This window comes from Toxorhynchites rutilus, chromosome 2 (genome assembly GCF_029784135.1).
Source record: "Toxorhynchites rutilus septentrionalis strain SRP chromosome 2, ASM2978413v1, whole genome shotgun sequence".
NCBI lineage: Eukaryota > Metazoa > Arthropoda > Insecta > Diptera > Culicidae > Toxorhynchites > Toxorhynchites rutilus.
This window is the reverse complement of record NC_073745.1, coordinates 138,103,012-138,119,158: the sequence shown is the minus strand read 5'-3', so window position 1 is coordinate 138,119,158 and position 16,147 is coordinate 138,103,012. Positions and strand designations below refer to the sequence as shown.

The window sequence follows — 16,147 nt, the reverse complement described above, 5'->3', positions numbered from 1 at the left end:
AATGTTGTTTTAAGACATTTGGGACAAATCATGAATACGCTGCCACTTCGTCATGGTGCAACTGTCAACTGTCAATTTATATTATGGTGCCAACATTATCACGTATATTGATTTCTTCGATGTTTGCCTTCTAGGCTTCCAAATGATTCTACAATTCTATTGATAACGTTTGGGGATTCAACAAGCTTGGCCCAATTGTATTGTTTGGCTTTGAGTATAGTAGACCAAGCTTCGCTATGGGCCTTATGGGATTCTGCGATTATTTAATAAAACACAATTGATGTGAACGATTTCGGATTATCATGAATAAATTCCACCGTGAATCTTTTTTCTCAAATGTATTTAGCCTTACCAGGTCAATTTCACAGTAGCAAATAAATATACAAAAACGTGTAACACCTGTATACGAATTTCTGATAGCAGCCAGTCCAAACTATCGCACCATTAATCTCCGGTCAAAATTTTAAGGCCAGCGAACGGCAGCACAAACCTGTTCAGCTTGCGATATATTTATCATTTTTAATCAAAAAGGCAAGAGCCTCTTCGAAATAATATTGCTCGAAACGATTTATTTTACACTTTTTCTGTTCTTACAACCAATCAATCTTTGAAATTGAATCCATATTCAGAGAGAAAAAAACATTACAGGCCTAAGCAGAACATATATTCCTCTGGATTGTGCTATTTCTATAAGGGGGAGCATCAACTCCTTTGTCTAATATAACTCGTTACAGAGTGCGATTCACTATCCTGGCTAGGCTGAAGTGCTGTGTTTGACATTTCACTAAAATCATATCTGTATTCGATACACTTGGATTCAACTGCTTAAACTTAGACGCGTCACATTAGCTGAACAACTGGCTCAAACGCGATGATGTTTGATCTACAATAAATTAAGATACATGAATAAGTTATGAATAGGGATGTATTTTAACTGTCTGTCCCTGAGTGAACGCAGTTAGGGAAGAGTAATGACAAGTATTTTTTTTTTTGGAGATATCCAAATCGATTGAAACGACGCTCAATAGTGTGCGTGTGCAAACATGGAACAAGATGATTGTTAGTGCAAATAAGCGGATGTCGGTTTCTTTCAGTTTACGCTTATATTTTAATGAACATAGCTATCTGGCAGTTCAAAGCTAACGTCCAGGTGGGCTTCGCGAGCCAAGTGTACAATCTGTGCTAAATGTACGGACAGCATAGCTGCTTCGTCCAAATCGTCCTTGGGTAGAATACGCAGTTTAGAGTTCTTGATGAGTTCCTTCGCTTCGTTCACGTTCGTTCCCTGAAGAGAGTGAATAATTTATTAGAAAATGATTGTCCCACAAAAGATGGTATTTCTTTCTGACCTGTAATCTCACAATAATGGGCATCTTAATATTGAGTTCCTTGGTCGCCTGGATGATACCCTCAGCGATGACATCGCACCGCATGATTCCACCGAAAATGTTCACCAGAATTGCGTGAACCTTTGGATCTGAGGTGATGATCTTGAAGGCTTCCTTCACCGCCTTCACGCTAGCGCCACCTCCCACATCCAGGAAGTTGGCTGGATCACCACCGTGCAGCTTAATGATGTCCATCGTGGCCATAGCCAGACCGGCTCCGTTCACAAGACAGCCAATCGATCCGTCCAGTGCGATGTAGTTAAGATCAAATTTAGAGGCTTCCACCTCTTTCTTATCTTCCTGAGACAAATCACGTTTCGCAAACAGATCCTTCTGTCTGAACTCGGCGTTGTCATCGAAGCGCATCTTAGCGTCCAAAGCGAAATCTTTTGGTACAAATTTGTGGGATGAAAAAATCAAAATAATTAGATAGAAAATAGCATAGAAAATGTATCGTTGCGGAAGCACATTCAGCAGGACGATTCCACCACCACTTTCAAGCGGCTCTTATACTATAATCAGAAAATATCGTATTTGAATTGCATCATATATCGTCGTAATTTATTTCATCGTACACTGGATTCTTTTTTAATCGATTTCACTCCTCTGCTGAGCGTCCTTGCGATCTACAATTTGTAAGAGCACCACGCGTCAGGTATGATGTTATAGTTTTTTGCCCAATCGATCCACCATCAGTGAGACTCGATATTGTATGCCAAAGGTTTAGGAGCCATTAGTGTAATTTTGATTATTAGCGTTAAAGAAACCCCAATGTTCAAGAATTATTTTTTCCCAAATCTTTCCGCTAAATGCGAAAAATTGAAAATTTGAACATTGGTCAAAACCTGCATTTTTTCTGTTATGCACTGTTGCACTCAGTGATAAAATTCAGCAAGTCGATTAGGTGATATTAATTCGAATAGGACGAGCAGTTGCCCAATTTTACAAGTGTGCCTTTGAGAAAAAGCGTGAGAATGTCTCACAAAAACCAGGTGGAATGTGGAGTTTCGTATTGAGCAAAGAAATACTGAAATGCTTGAAGCTGAGGTCCATTACCACTCTCTAAACGCAATATGTTTTCGCGACTACATACGAGGAACATTGAAATTGACGTGAAGGCGGATACGAAATCATTTTTGAATTTCGTTAACGACCGAAAAACGACATAAGGTATACCACAAAACATGCGTTACTGGGGAATTGGTGCCATCACATCGCCGAATTAAGCGAATATGTTTTCGCCCTCCTTTCAAAGTGTGTCGAGCAAAAACTTTGACACTTTGATATATTTGACACCTTTAACTGAAAGTTACCAGTATTTCGCAGTTCGATGTGAACGTGCCTCCAATGATTTTTTCACCGCACGAAGCATAAGCTGCAATCTATCGACTGATCAAAACAAACTGGGCCAGATCACCGCCGTTTTTCATCAAACAGTGTTCGAGCTCTATTGCTTCTCTAGCACGCTGTTTAACCGTTCATATAGTGATAGATGCTTTCCCACTATCTCACAATCCGGTTCATCACCTCAACCAATAAGTCTAGAGCGCTCAACGATGTAGAGAACTATCGTGGAATCTCCATTCTTAGCTGTTGCATAATAATGCATAATATCTGCCGATCAGCATGGTATTACGAGGAAACACTCGACCATAACCAACTTGCTAAGCTTCATATCGAATCTGGTGGACATAATAATCGCCTTCGTTTGCTCATGGTGGCTTTTCCCAATCTGAGTATATTTTACCATTAAGACCTATAGTCGGCTGGTGTTGAATTACAAATAAAACTAAACAAATAATGGAGAAATGACAGCAAGTCGACGCTGTGTATGTTCACTTTGTCATAGTTTTCGACAAAGAGCCACATATACTAACTGTTGAGAAGTTCAAGGTAATAGGGCTTCCAGAGTGGCTGACACGATGGATTCTGTCTTATCCTACTGGGCGCAGTTTCTCTGTGAAAGTTGGTGATGCCTACTTTGCCCGTTTCAGATACATTCCGGAGTACCTGAAGGCGGTATCCTTGGGCCGTTATTCTTTGTTCCCTTTATTGCAAAACGCTGAATCACTTAAATCGATGTATGTTGACGATCTCGATTTTTTTTGAGTAGTTGATATCGGACACCGACATGCTTTTGGAATGGTGCAGTTTGAACGGAATGGAAGTCAATGTCAGCGTTTCGTGATTTCATTTAGCCGCTCACGTACGCTGATTGGCTTCTGGCTTCGACTATAAAATTGCGACAAATTTGAAGCGTACGAATATCGTAAAGGACCTGGGAATTCTCGTAGACAGCAAACTAAGATTCACGGAACTGCTAGGTTTCTTGAAACGAAACACGATATTCTTTGACGATATATACGATCATTGGTTCGTAGTGTGTTGGAATATGTGGTACAAATTCAGGCCCCGTTCTATGCAGTCCACATAAATCGGATAAAGTGAGTTCAAAAGTATTCTATTCGATATGCTCTTCGGAATCTCAACTGGAGCGATAGGACGAATCTGCCAGTGTATGAAAGCCTTTGCATGCTGATTGACCTGTCAACATTAGCAAGCAGACGAATTCTTCTTCAACAATTGCTAGTCTTTGATGTCCTGTCAGATCACATCGAATGTGCAGACATATTAGCGAAACTTCAACGCACCCTTCTAGTGACGCGGCAATCAGAATTTTTCCGCCAATTGAATCACAATGAACATATGAACAATCCATTGGACGTCTGTTGGAGCATGTCCAACGATGCGTCTTATATGTTTGTCTTTGGTGTATCAAAAAATGTGTTCGGGCTTAGACTTAGCAGATAAAATATCTGTACGATTTTATTTCAAAGAAAAACAATAAACAGTTAATGAGTTAACACGTTGAGTGCCACTGTTTTATAGCGATTGGAGAGACATCTTTAAACGTATTAGGACCATCGTTTCTTATCGTAGTGGAAGGTATTCATCTTCGAAAGGGAATGCTTATGAGCTTATATGCTTATGTTATTTACTTTATTATCATATGTTATACTGTCAGTCACCAGTGACTGACATGGCAGTCAACATGTTAATCGATTGGATCAAGTTCCAAGACCCGGTTCAACAAAGACGTGCATCCTGGTGGAATTTAATAAGCTGTTTAATATTGATGATTATCATGGAGCAGTGAATAATACTTTCAATCGCTTTCATTATAGCTTTTAAACAGCTTAGCATTGAAGAAAATTTGTTCCAACCGAACGGCAAGTATTTGATTGAGAAGATTTTTGCGGTTTTCCAACAGTAGAAAAAAAAGACGTTGTTTTAGGATCTCAAAACACTGATGAAATCGCTGCCATTTACGCGCTTTGTGGTCGAATTTATTTCTCTTGAAAAAAAATCCTTTATCTTTCTACGCAAATAATCTTTAGTTTAAGCCGAGTACCGTTTTCCATTATTCTTAGAAGCTTCGCATTAATTCGTAACCAAGTTTACTAAACGACATTAAAATTCGTTTAAAAAAGGGTAAACTATTACATGGTTGAATATAGCATTTAACCCTTTCACGACCACGGGGACGCCGATGTCCCAAGCAAAAATCATGAATTAATTCAATATTTACGTAACCATTGTAAATTACTTTTTTATTTTAATATTTCGGAATGTACCTTTTTATTATTTTTTACTGGCAATACATAATATCTAACACCGTTTATTGTCTATGGTCACCGGAACGTCAGAGTTCTTTTGGCGCGAATGATCAGCTGTTTGGAATAAATAATTGATATTGTAGCAGTGCTTTTCAAGTTTTTACAGTGTCAAATTATCGTTACCTGGTAAGTAAATTGTTATTCTAAATATTCAGTAGTAATGTATTTGTGTTGTATTCTGTGATAAATCGTTATAGAGATTATGGGACACGGATGTCCCTGTCGGCGTAAAGGAATACTTTTTATACGGAATTTCATAACTTTTTGGCCTGGTGATTTATACCAAAATGCTATCATTTTCTTATTCATATTGTTGCAGAATATGTTTCGTAAGGGACGTGGAGTTTTTGAGCTTCGAGAAAATGAAATTCATCAAATTTTGATGGGTGACAATAGCGATGAGGAAGATGACTTAGTGCTTGATGAAGAAGACCAAAGACTTCTAACACAGGATGATGACCAAGGGGTATTTGATGTCGAGATTGAAGGAACGACGACTCTTCAACGGCAAGAATCACCTGAACCTTCAACATATCGACAGGAAATCGTCACTGAAGCACATTCCAACCTTCAACCGGTTTTCAATTGGAATCCGAGAACATACCACCCAAATGTTTTTCCTGACGTGGAATATGAATTCGGAAAGGTGAAAATCTGTCAAGAAGTTGAAGCCGATACATTGACTCCTTTTGACATTTTCCGTTTAGTAACTAATTTCGACATTTTAGTTGAACGTATAGTATCCGAGTCAGTACAATACGCTCACCAAAATGGACGGGAGTTCACTATCAAAATCGATGAAATGAAAGCATTTCTTGGTGTGAATCTGGTTATGGGCTATCATATCTTGCCATCATTGAGAGATTACTGGTCTACAGAACCAGACATGGCGGTACCATTCATTTCAAATGTTATGCCAAGAACGCGATTCGAAGAAATACGCAGAAATCTACATTTCTGTAACAATGACGATGTAAGAGACATAAACAGCCCTAACTATGATCGAGCATACAAAATCCGGCCAGTTATGGATCACTTGAATACTTCATTTCAAAACGCTCTCAATAACACGAAAAAACAATCCATCGACGAGCATATGATCAAATTCAAGGGTCACAACGTAATGAAGCAATACATAAAAAATAAACCAGTAAGATGGGGTTTCAAATTATGGTGCAGATGTGATGCAGAAACGGGTTACTTATTTGAATTTGATTTATATACCGGTAAACGAACTTCAGGGACTTAGTATGGATTAGGTGAATCAGTAGTGCTGAAACTTACGACAAAGCTGGACGGCTTGGGATGTGAAATTTACATTGACAATTTCTTCAACTCACCTTTGTTGCAGTACAGACTGATTGACCAGAATATCAAGGCATGTGGGACTGTTCGAATTAACCGAAAACATCTTCCGAAAACTGCACCAGTGGATAAAAAAATGAAGCGTGGGGACATTTACACCACAAGTTTTCAAGGCATATCGTATGTGAAATGGATGGATAATAAAGCGGTACATTTCTTGACCAACTTTCTGTCACCTGTAGAAACTGATACCGTGAAACGGCGACAGGCTGGCTCAGCAGATAAAATTGACGTGAGATGTCCTAAAATTGTGTCACACTATAACAAAAATATGGGTGGAGTGGACCTAATGGACCAACTAAAAGTGTGCTATGAAATAGATCGGAGATCAAAAATAAAGTATTATCTTCGCCTATTCTTTGATCTGTTAGATATATCGATCAATAATGCACATACCGTCTACACTAAGCTTCATGAACAAAAAAAAATTGAAGGATCTCTGTTGTCGACCTTGCAATTCAGACAAGTTGTTGCTCGGAGTTTGATAAATGGTTTTACCAACAGACAAAGAGGCCTTCCAACTGCAAGAAGTAGTGTAGTACGCAAAGCAGTGAAACAACAATTACCATCGCACCCAATGGAAAAGTCGAATGCCAGAAAGAGGTGCGTACATTGTGCCAAGTACAAAAAAGAAAACCGCACAAATAATACTTGTATTTTGTGTAAAGTGCACCTTTGCTACACTAACAACAGGAATTGTTTCGCCGAGTACCACAAATAACTTGCCCTATTATATTTATATTATCTATAAATAAGTAAATAAAAGTATACTGAGTAACAAATGTACATTATTTATAACAAAACACTCTTACCAACAAGTAAACCAAAATTTAGATGTTTCAGTAGAAAGTAACCCTTAGCGACCATAGGGACATATTTGTCCCATAAATTTCAAAAAAAAATGTAAGAGTTTTTGGAATTTTTAGTATAAATTATGTTTTTAGGGTGCCTATTAATTCATTACATCTAGGTAAATTGATTTAATAATGTACCGTAACCTTATGGTCCTGAAAGGGTTAAAATGATTCCTTGTTGTGGTGACTGAGAGCAGACATACGACCTCAAAGAGTCAAACTAATCAGTGGCCCAGAGGCATCACATTGTTTCGTTTTCCGAAATATATATTTCTATTTAGACTCTGGTAGTTAGCCTTACGGGGGTTTCACAGTTTAGATATGAATGTTTATATTTTCGAGAATTGCTTGTTGATACTAAATACTGTTCATGCAAATGGATTCAGTCTGGATTTCGTTAGAAAATGTTAGCGGAAATTTCGTCCAAGCATGTATATTTTCTAGGGAAGTGGTATTTTTAAGTTACAATTTCCACAAAGGTAGCGAAGGCTGATCGGTAAATTGTTACAGTTACAGCGAAGTACAGTATGGATATTTCAAGGATGATGCAAAACAAAAAAAAACTCAATGCTGTAACTCACGAACCATTCGATCGATTGCTGTCAAATTTTTGACACGTATCCATTCAAAGACGGTGCTTTGCGATAGTAAAGTAGATTTTTGCAAGAGGCGCCATCTAGACGTCAACCTTATCAACTTTTCAGCCGAACTGTTATGTCCAAAATGATATAAAAGAACAAGTTCACTTTAAGTTGATCGTGTCTGGATCTTGTCTTGGACCAATGAAGAAAAAATCATGTAAAGAAGGGTTAAGATTTTGCTGGATGTATTAAACAGTTCAGTGGCACCATTGGACCACAGGTTTGTGATATGCTACCATCAGATTTCTTCGAGTGTTCAGTTCGATTCGAAAATCAGATTTGAATAACCTAAAAATAGGTCAAAGATGTCTAATATAAAACAAATCATATTCTCAAATCGAATTATCCCTATGACTACAAAGAGGTTTTAAAATTGTTGAATTAATTACGAAGAATCAGCTGAAAGAAGTTTCAAAATCTTGGCATGGCATTCAAAAATTACGGAGATTTGAGATTTTCCGGAGGAGATACGGAGTTACTGGATCAATCTACCGGAAAATAACAAAGCTCGTTACGGTTTTTAGAATAGTTATATAACAATTAAGTCATGTCAAGCTGATTTTGAAATATATACATTATATGAATAAGCATATGTAGGATGAGTATCTTTCTTATAATTTCATATGTATTTTATTCATAAACAAAACATTGCTACAACAACAAACAATACGTCCATCGTTCACTAACTGGTGCTGGTTTAACTGGTCTGCTTTTTAATTGGGCGAACGATAATTGGTCCTTGGATCAATTAAAAAGCAGAATTTCGCAAACAATCGACGCCATATTCAAATGGAAGATTTGCTATGAGGGGCATTCGAATGTGATTTGAAATGTTATGAAAATTGTAGTGCTTTCACCATTCATTCAAATTTGAATGAACGAACCGTAAAACAGTTCAGCTGCTCTGAAACTCTCATACTAACACACCGAGCAACTGATGTTTGCGCTGAAGATGCCACGCGAGGGAAAAGAGTGAGAACGAATGTTACCATGCGTAAAGGGCGAACACAAAATTATTGCGACACATTCAACAGGGCATAACTTTTTGTAAAAATCAACCAAATTTTGCACACTTCCTCATTGATGTGTATTGTCTACATACTGTCAAACTCGAAGTCGTGTTTTTCGATTCAACGAAAATGGAGGTGAACCAACGCGAGTCGAGAGAACAAATTCTTTCCAAACACCTGGAATTTCCTGACCTGTCGCACCGACAGTTGGGAAAAATGTTGAACATTCACCATTCAACCGTCTCCAGAGTGTTGAAGCGGTTCCAGGAGCGGTTGACGTTGGACCACGGCAAAGGAGCTGGAAGAAAACCGGGACCGGAGAACAAAAAGACGGAGGGAAAGGTGAAGCGGATGATTAAAGCAAATCCGTGATTTGGCTAAAAATATCGGCATGTCGCAGAGCTACGCCCAGAATGCAAAGAAGAGAGCTGGACTACATACATATAAGGTACAGAACTTCCCAAACTGCGATGAGCGGTAACAATCGACGGCTAAAACTCGGGCACGGAAGCTCTACGAGAAGATGCTGACAAAATATGGCTGCTGTGTGACGACGAAACGTATATAAAAGCCGATTTTAAGCAAATTCCGGGGTTGGAGTTTTTCACAGGCAAGAGCAAGTTCGATGTGGACGACAAATTTAAGAAGAAAATGTCGAGGTTCGCCTCCAAATATCTCGTTTGGCAGGCCATCTGCTCTTGCGGACTGAGGAGTGAGCCTTTCGTGACAAAGGGCACAGTAAATGGCGAGATCTACAAATCTGAGTGCCTCGAGAAGCGCCTTTTGCCGTTCTTGCAGCAGCACGACGAAGCTCCGCTATTTTGGCCAGATTTGGCATCAAACCACTATTCTAAAAGTGTCCTGGAGTGGTATGAGGCCGATTCGGTACATTTTGTTCCAAAGGACATGAACCCGCCAAACTGTCCGGAGCTGCGCCCGGTGGAGCAGTACTGGGCAATAATGAAGCGAGAACTTCGGAAGAGCAAGAAGACAGTCAAAGACGAGAAGGACATGTTAAGAAAATGGAAAAAAAAAACTGAGAAACTGGTACCGGATGACACTGTAAAGTCTTTGATGGAGGGCATCAAGCGAAAATGCGTTCAATTTTACACTCAAGGCTCCATCGATTAACTTTTCTTTTGATTTTTGAAGTAAATATATATATAAAACTACCCTAAAATTTTGGTTTGATTCTAAACATTATAAGAAAATTGGCATGACATTTTCGGTGTCGCAATAATTTCGTGCTGAATAATTTGTACTCATAACGTTAAACAGCTGTGAGAATTTTAGGAAGGAGTCTAGCAATACTCTCTTGTCCTCTGAACGTAGCCTGTAAGCTGTATATTTGGTTCGATAGCATATGAGATTCACGGGCCGATTTGTCGTTGAATCATTCAGATTCAGAGATGATTACTGAGTCTGAATGCAGATATTTTTTGCTGTTCTGTTGGGGAAAAAGAAATGTCGTATTTATGATCGAAATTTGACGCTTTATTTAACAAACTTAAAATTATCCAATTTTAGTCAAATATGCGCCGTTTTGTTCGCAAACATGTTACCATTTAGAAGGCAACTTCATTATCCCCCCCTCCTTGTTTGCAAAAAAGACGGGTGGGTAATGTCGGGGACATAACCGGAGTGACGTAGGACTATACAAAGGGGACAGCTTTTGTTAAATATATATTTTAAATATATTGTTTTATTTTCTTCTCCTACGTGAATAGGTATGAATAGGTAGGTATATCTACCTGAAAAATGGATTAGTTTACTGTTTACTCTTTATGAATATGTTGATGGTTCTGAAAAGAACCTTTGGTGTTGTGTTTTTGTTATCACTCGATATTCCCATCTTGTTCGGTTAAACCTTCCTGTTTAGCTATTGCGTTTGCCACTCGCCACAGCTTTCACAGTTGGAAAATTTCTTCCCATCCAGCTTGTAACATGTTGTTTAGTAAATTACATTTAATGCAACGTGCCGGAGAAACACTTTGCCACTCACTGAAACTAATTGTTGCCTTGATGAGCGCCGAACCGAAGCTGCTCTGTTCTTAATGCGGGTTTTCTGATTGTCGTGAGCAGCTTTGCAAGCCAACTCGAGCACTCCGACGGCCGAAACTCTATAATCGCTGTTAGGTATACTGGTGCTCCGGCACCAATCCGTTCGGCCTAGTTACCCTTGCGGAGCAATCAGTGAATGGGACCAACAGGGAACTGGAGACCTGCACGGTTCAAGTGAGACTTTGCCTTTCCCTTAACTTGTCCTCCTTTGTTACGTCCACGATGCCGATGCCGTACAACCACACGGGTTTACGGTTTGAAAGAAAATAAGATATTTTTTTGGGGTCCGCGTGTTTTATACTCTAGCGGTACACACTCACAAGATAGAGACAAATCGGCAGACTCAGCCAGAGGGGCAAGTCCAACGAGAAGAACGAATAAGCGTTAAAAGGGAACGATGGCAAAAAAAATACATTCATTACGACTTGTTCGCTCGTTGGATTCACATGCAGGCTAAAAAGGGTCCTTTTCAGGATCACAAAATTATCTTCAATCTAAAGAGTTTATTGTTTTGTTATCACTCGACATCCCCATCTTGTTCGGCTAAACCTTTCTGTTTAGCGATTGCATTTGCCACTCGCCACAGCTTTCACAGTTGGAAAATTTCTTCCCATCCAGCTTGTGACATATTTTACAGTAAATTACATTCAATGGCACGTCGCATTACCACCACTCAGTATCGGATTGGAGGTAATTTTAACCTGTAATTGAACATTTGCGATGACAGTGGTACAGTGTCGACTTTCAATGTGGGGTCATAATTTGGACCCCGAACTCTATATTTACAAAAATGTCCAACTAAATATGTCGCAATACAGGTCCGTCCAATTAGCTAAATGTCGAGATAAGTGTAAATTACTGTACTTTCAATCTAGAAGCAATTTAAGAATCGGTGAAAATCAATAAGCTCAGAACAACTGCCAAATTCACATACTCATCAGATCCTAGCAAACAAATTATGAAAAAAATCATTTTGTGTTTCATTATTATTTTGGATGTTTTAGAAAGCATTGAACTGTATTTCCTAAACTCTTTTTTGGAAGGTTTAATGGCCCTGAAAAGCGCCTTGTTTTATGGAATGGTTCCAATTTAGAAAACTTAGTACTCGTGGTTTTGAAAAAAACCATTTCGAACGCCCTCGATGCCGCCTTGTTCTGGATTTGCCACCAAAGCAGTTTGTATAAAGAACAAACTTTTTTCTTCTGCTACTTGATGCCGTTTTGCGATTGCGTTTGCCACTCGCCACTCGCTGCAACTGCCTGTTGTTGTCTTGATGTGTTCTGTTCTGAATGCGGTTTTTCTTATCGTCGCGAGCAGCTTTACCAGCCAACTCGATCACTTCGGCGGCCGAAACTATATAACGCCGGCTGGTGCACTGATACTAACGCGCTCGGCCTAGCTACCCTTGCTAAGCAATTGGCGGATACACCTACGAAGAACTGCACACCTGCACGGTTCGAGTGGGACTTTGCCTTTCCCTTAATTTGTCCTCCTTTGTTACGTCCACGATGCCGATGCCGTACAACCACACGGGTTTACGGTTTGAAAGAAAATAAGATATTTTTTTGGGGTCCGCGCGTTTTATACTCTAGCGGTACACACTCACAGGATAGAGACAAATCGGCAGACTCAGCCAGAGGGGCGAGTCCAACGAGACGAACGAATAAGCGTTAAAAGGGAGCGATGGCAAAAAAATACATTCATCGTTGGATTCACATGCAGGCTAAAAAGGGTCCTTTTCAGGATCACAAAATTATCTTCAATCTAAAGAGTTTATTGTTTTGTTATCACTCGATATCCCCATCTTGTTCGGCTAAACCTTTCTGTTTAGCGATTGCATTTGCCACTCGCCACAGCTTTCACAGTTGGAAAATTTCTTCCCATCTAGCTTGTGTCATATTTTACAGTAAATTACATTCAATGACACGTCGCATTACCACCACTCAGTATCGGATTGGAGGTAATTTTAACCTGTAATTGAACATTTGCGATGACAGTGGTACAGTGTCGACTTTCAATGTGGGGTCATAATTTGGACCCCGAACTCTATGTTTACAAAAATGTCCAACTAAATATGTCGCAATACAGGTCCGTCCAATTAGCTAAATGTCGAGATAAGTGTAAATTACTGTACTTTCAATCTAGAAGCAATTTAAGAATCGGTGAAAATCAATAAGCTCAGAACAACTGCCAAATTCACATACTCATCAGATCCTAGCAAACAAATTATGAAAAAATCATTTTGTGTTTCATTATTATTTTGGATAATGTTTTAGAAAGCATTGAACTGTATTTCCTAAACTCTTTTTTGGAAGGTTTAATGGCCCTGAAAAGCGCCTTGTTTTATGGAATGGTCCCAATTTAGAAAACTTAGTACTCGTGGTTTTGAAAAAACCATTTCGAACGCCCTCGATGCCGCCTTGTTCTGGATTTGCCACCAAAGCAGTTTGTATAAAGAACAAACTTTTTTCTTCTGCTACCTGATGCCGTTTTGCGATTGCGTTTGCCACTCGCCCCTCGCTGCAACTGCCTGTTGTCTTGATGTCCACCGAACCGAATGTGTTCTGTTCCGAATGTGGGTTTTCTTATCGTCGCGAGCAGCTTTGCCGGCTAACTCGATCACTTCGGCGGCCGAAACTATATAACGCCGCCTAGGTGGACTGGTGCACTGGTACTAACGCGCTCGGCCTAGCTACCCTTGCGGGGAACTCCAGAACGACACGGTTCGAGCGGGTTTTGCCTTTCCCTTCACTTTTCCTTCTTTGCCATGTCCAGACATGGCTGCTTGGGTTGGTTTGTTGATGTGTTGTGATGCGAACCGATGTGGTGTACGGTTTGAATGAGAATGATCGTTACGGCAGCGGAGCGGGGATTTTTAAGCTGACTGGCTGGCTCGAGAATTACGCATGTGTGAGACTGCGACCAATGTTTCGTTCATTTTTTTCTTTTTCCTTTCCAATCGTGCTTCATTCTATTTCGCTGCTGCTCTGGTTACCCGTTTTGGTCGGTACGATTTGAGGAGCACAAAATGGACCAATCAAAAATGGGCACATAGTGCATTTTGACAATGCTTGATATTTCACAATTATTCAATTATTTATCTCAAGAAAAATGAAATGTTATTCGTTATGATAGATGCGTAGATATATTTCCTATCAATTGATGCAAAAACCTTTGCGATCTATTGAGAAATGCTCGAGTTATAAGCGTTCCAAATCTTGCATTTTTTCCTACTTGTTCAGTGCCTAGATTTCCATTTCACCCCCTATATCTTCCGGTTAGACGTAGTCCTACGTCAAAAACTCAGACAGCCAGTTTTCGCAAGCCTCTTTTGAGGCCAACTTAGTATAACCAAGAGCGTTTTGCATGGACGGGAAGAGATGATAATCACTTGGAACCAGGTCCGGACTATACGGTGGATGCAATAGGACATCCCATCCGAGCTCCCGCAGCTTCTGGCGGGTCATCAAAGATGTGTGAGGCCGAGCGTTGTCCTGGTGGAAAACAACACCATTCCTATTGATCATTTCTGGCCGCTTCTGATCGATCGCCTGCTTCAAACGGTCAAGCTGCTCACAGTAGAGAAACGAGTTGAGGGTCTGGCCATAGTTGAGCAGCTCATAGTGGATGATTCCCTTCCAATTCCACCAAACACACAGCAAAACCTTCCTGGCCGACAATCCGGGCTTAGCGATGGTTTGGGCCGGCTCACTGCGCTTCGACCACGACTTTTTTCGCTTTAGGTTGTCGTACGTGATCCACTTTTCATCACCAGTCACTATCTTCTTCAAAAATGGGTCGAGTTCGTTCCGTTTCAGCAGTGCATCGCAGGCGTTGATTCGGTCTAAAAGATTTTGTTCCGTCAACTCGTGTGGCACCCATCTTTTTTAGAATCCAATCTTCTGCAAATGGTTCCAAACGGTTTTATGGTCTATACCCAGTTCCTGGCCAATCGAGCGAGTGTTCACATGTCTGTCTACTTGGATGATTTCAACGATTTTATCGGTTTCCACGACGATTGGCCTACCAGTACGGGGTGTATCTTCGACAGCCACTACACCAGAACGAAATCGATCAAACCAACGCTGTGCTGTGCGAATCGTTACAGTATCGGGTCCATAAACTACACGATTTTTATCGGCCGCCTTCGTTGCAGTTTTACCTCGCAGGTAGTAAAAACGTAAAATATGGCTAATTTCTTGCTTGGTGGACTCCATCTTTAACGCGCTATAACTTGAGACTGAAAAGGACAATCACAACACTGTCAAAACGACACTTGTAGCACATATTGTCGTCTTTAAATAGCCGTATAGTATGACCCGATGCGATGAGTACAACACAAGATATGTTTAAGTGATGCCCAATATGTTAGAACTACATGCATCCCGTAGGTCATTTCTTTAAATTGTGCGTTCGCTAAATGTGCCTATTTTAAATGGCTCTTAAACAGGGCGTGCGTTAACTAGGCTGCAGCTCATTTGTGTATCAATAATAGGCGTCATATTCAATTCGATGTTTTGCTTTTGCTGTTCTACATGGTTGGCCCCTTTTTCTTAAACGTTCCTAGAGGAAGTTCGCCGTTTCAACGTAGTGTTACTTGCGTCTTGTCTTGTCTTGTCTTGTTTTGTTGTGTACTAATACTTGAGATTTCTATGCCAAATAATACGCCTTGAAAGCATTCTGAGTGGCAAGCTCTAGAATACGCATGACCACAGTGCAAATCGGAGGAAATTTCTTTGACGAAAAATTCCCCCGACCAGAACGGGAATTCAGCCCGAACCCCCGGCATGTTAGGTGTGACGCTAACCACTCGGCCACGGGTTGGTTCCTCTGAGTATTGAATTTTTCTTTTAGTTGCCATTTTTATCAGATTCCACTAAACACATAGCCCAAACATGTGTACAACGTTGAATTTTAATATAGAAGAATATGAAAGTAACACAAGCAATGCAATCTGCTGACAGAGCACAATGTACGAAAGAGTGAGTGAACTGTTCAAAAGAATTAGTTCACTTAAGTAAACGGTTGGTCACTGAACGGTTCATTAAAATGAACCGTTTTGCCCATCTCTAATCCGTGCACCACACATCATGCTTTCATGCACTACAGCTCACCCGGTGCCCGCTAAGAGAGCACAAGCGACTACATTCT

General features: G+C 40.1%; 1 protein-coding gene across 1 annotated transcript in view; it reads right to left on the bottom strand.

Moving 5' to 3' along the window:
- Positions 1-323: 323 nt before the first annotated feature.
- LOC129771924 (succinate--CoA ligase [ADP-forming] subunit beta, mitochondrial) overlaps positions 324-16,147 on the bottom strand; it is a 32,549-nt gene continuing 16,725 nt past the window's right edge. The window contains exons 7-8 of the mRNA XM_055776072.1: positions 1,350-1,774; positions 324-1,285 (exon numbers count right to left, since the gene is read on the bottom strand). Of these exons, the coding sequence (XP_055632047.1) occupies positions 1,109-1,285; positions 1,350-1,774 (602 nt within the window). The 3' untranslated portion in view covers positions 324-1,108. The remainder of the gene's footprint in view (positions 1,286-1,349; positions 1,775-16,147) is intronic.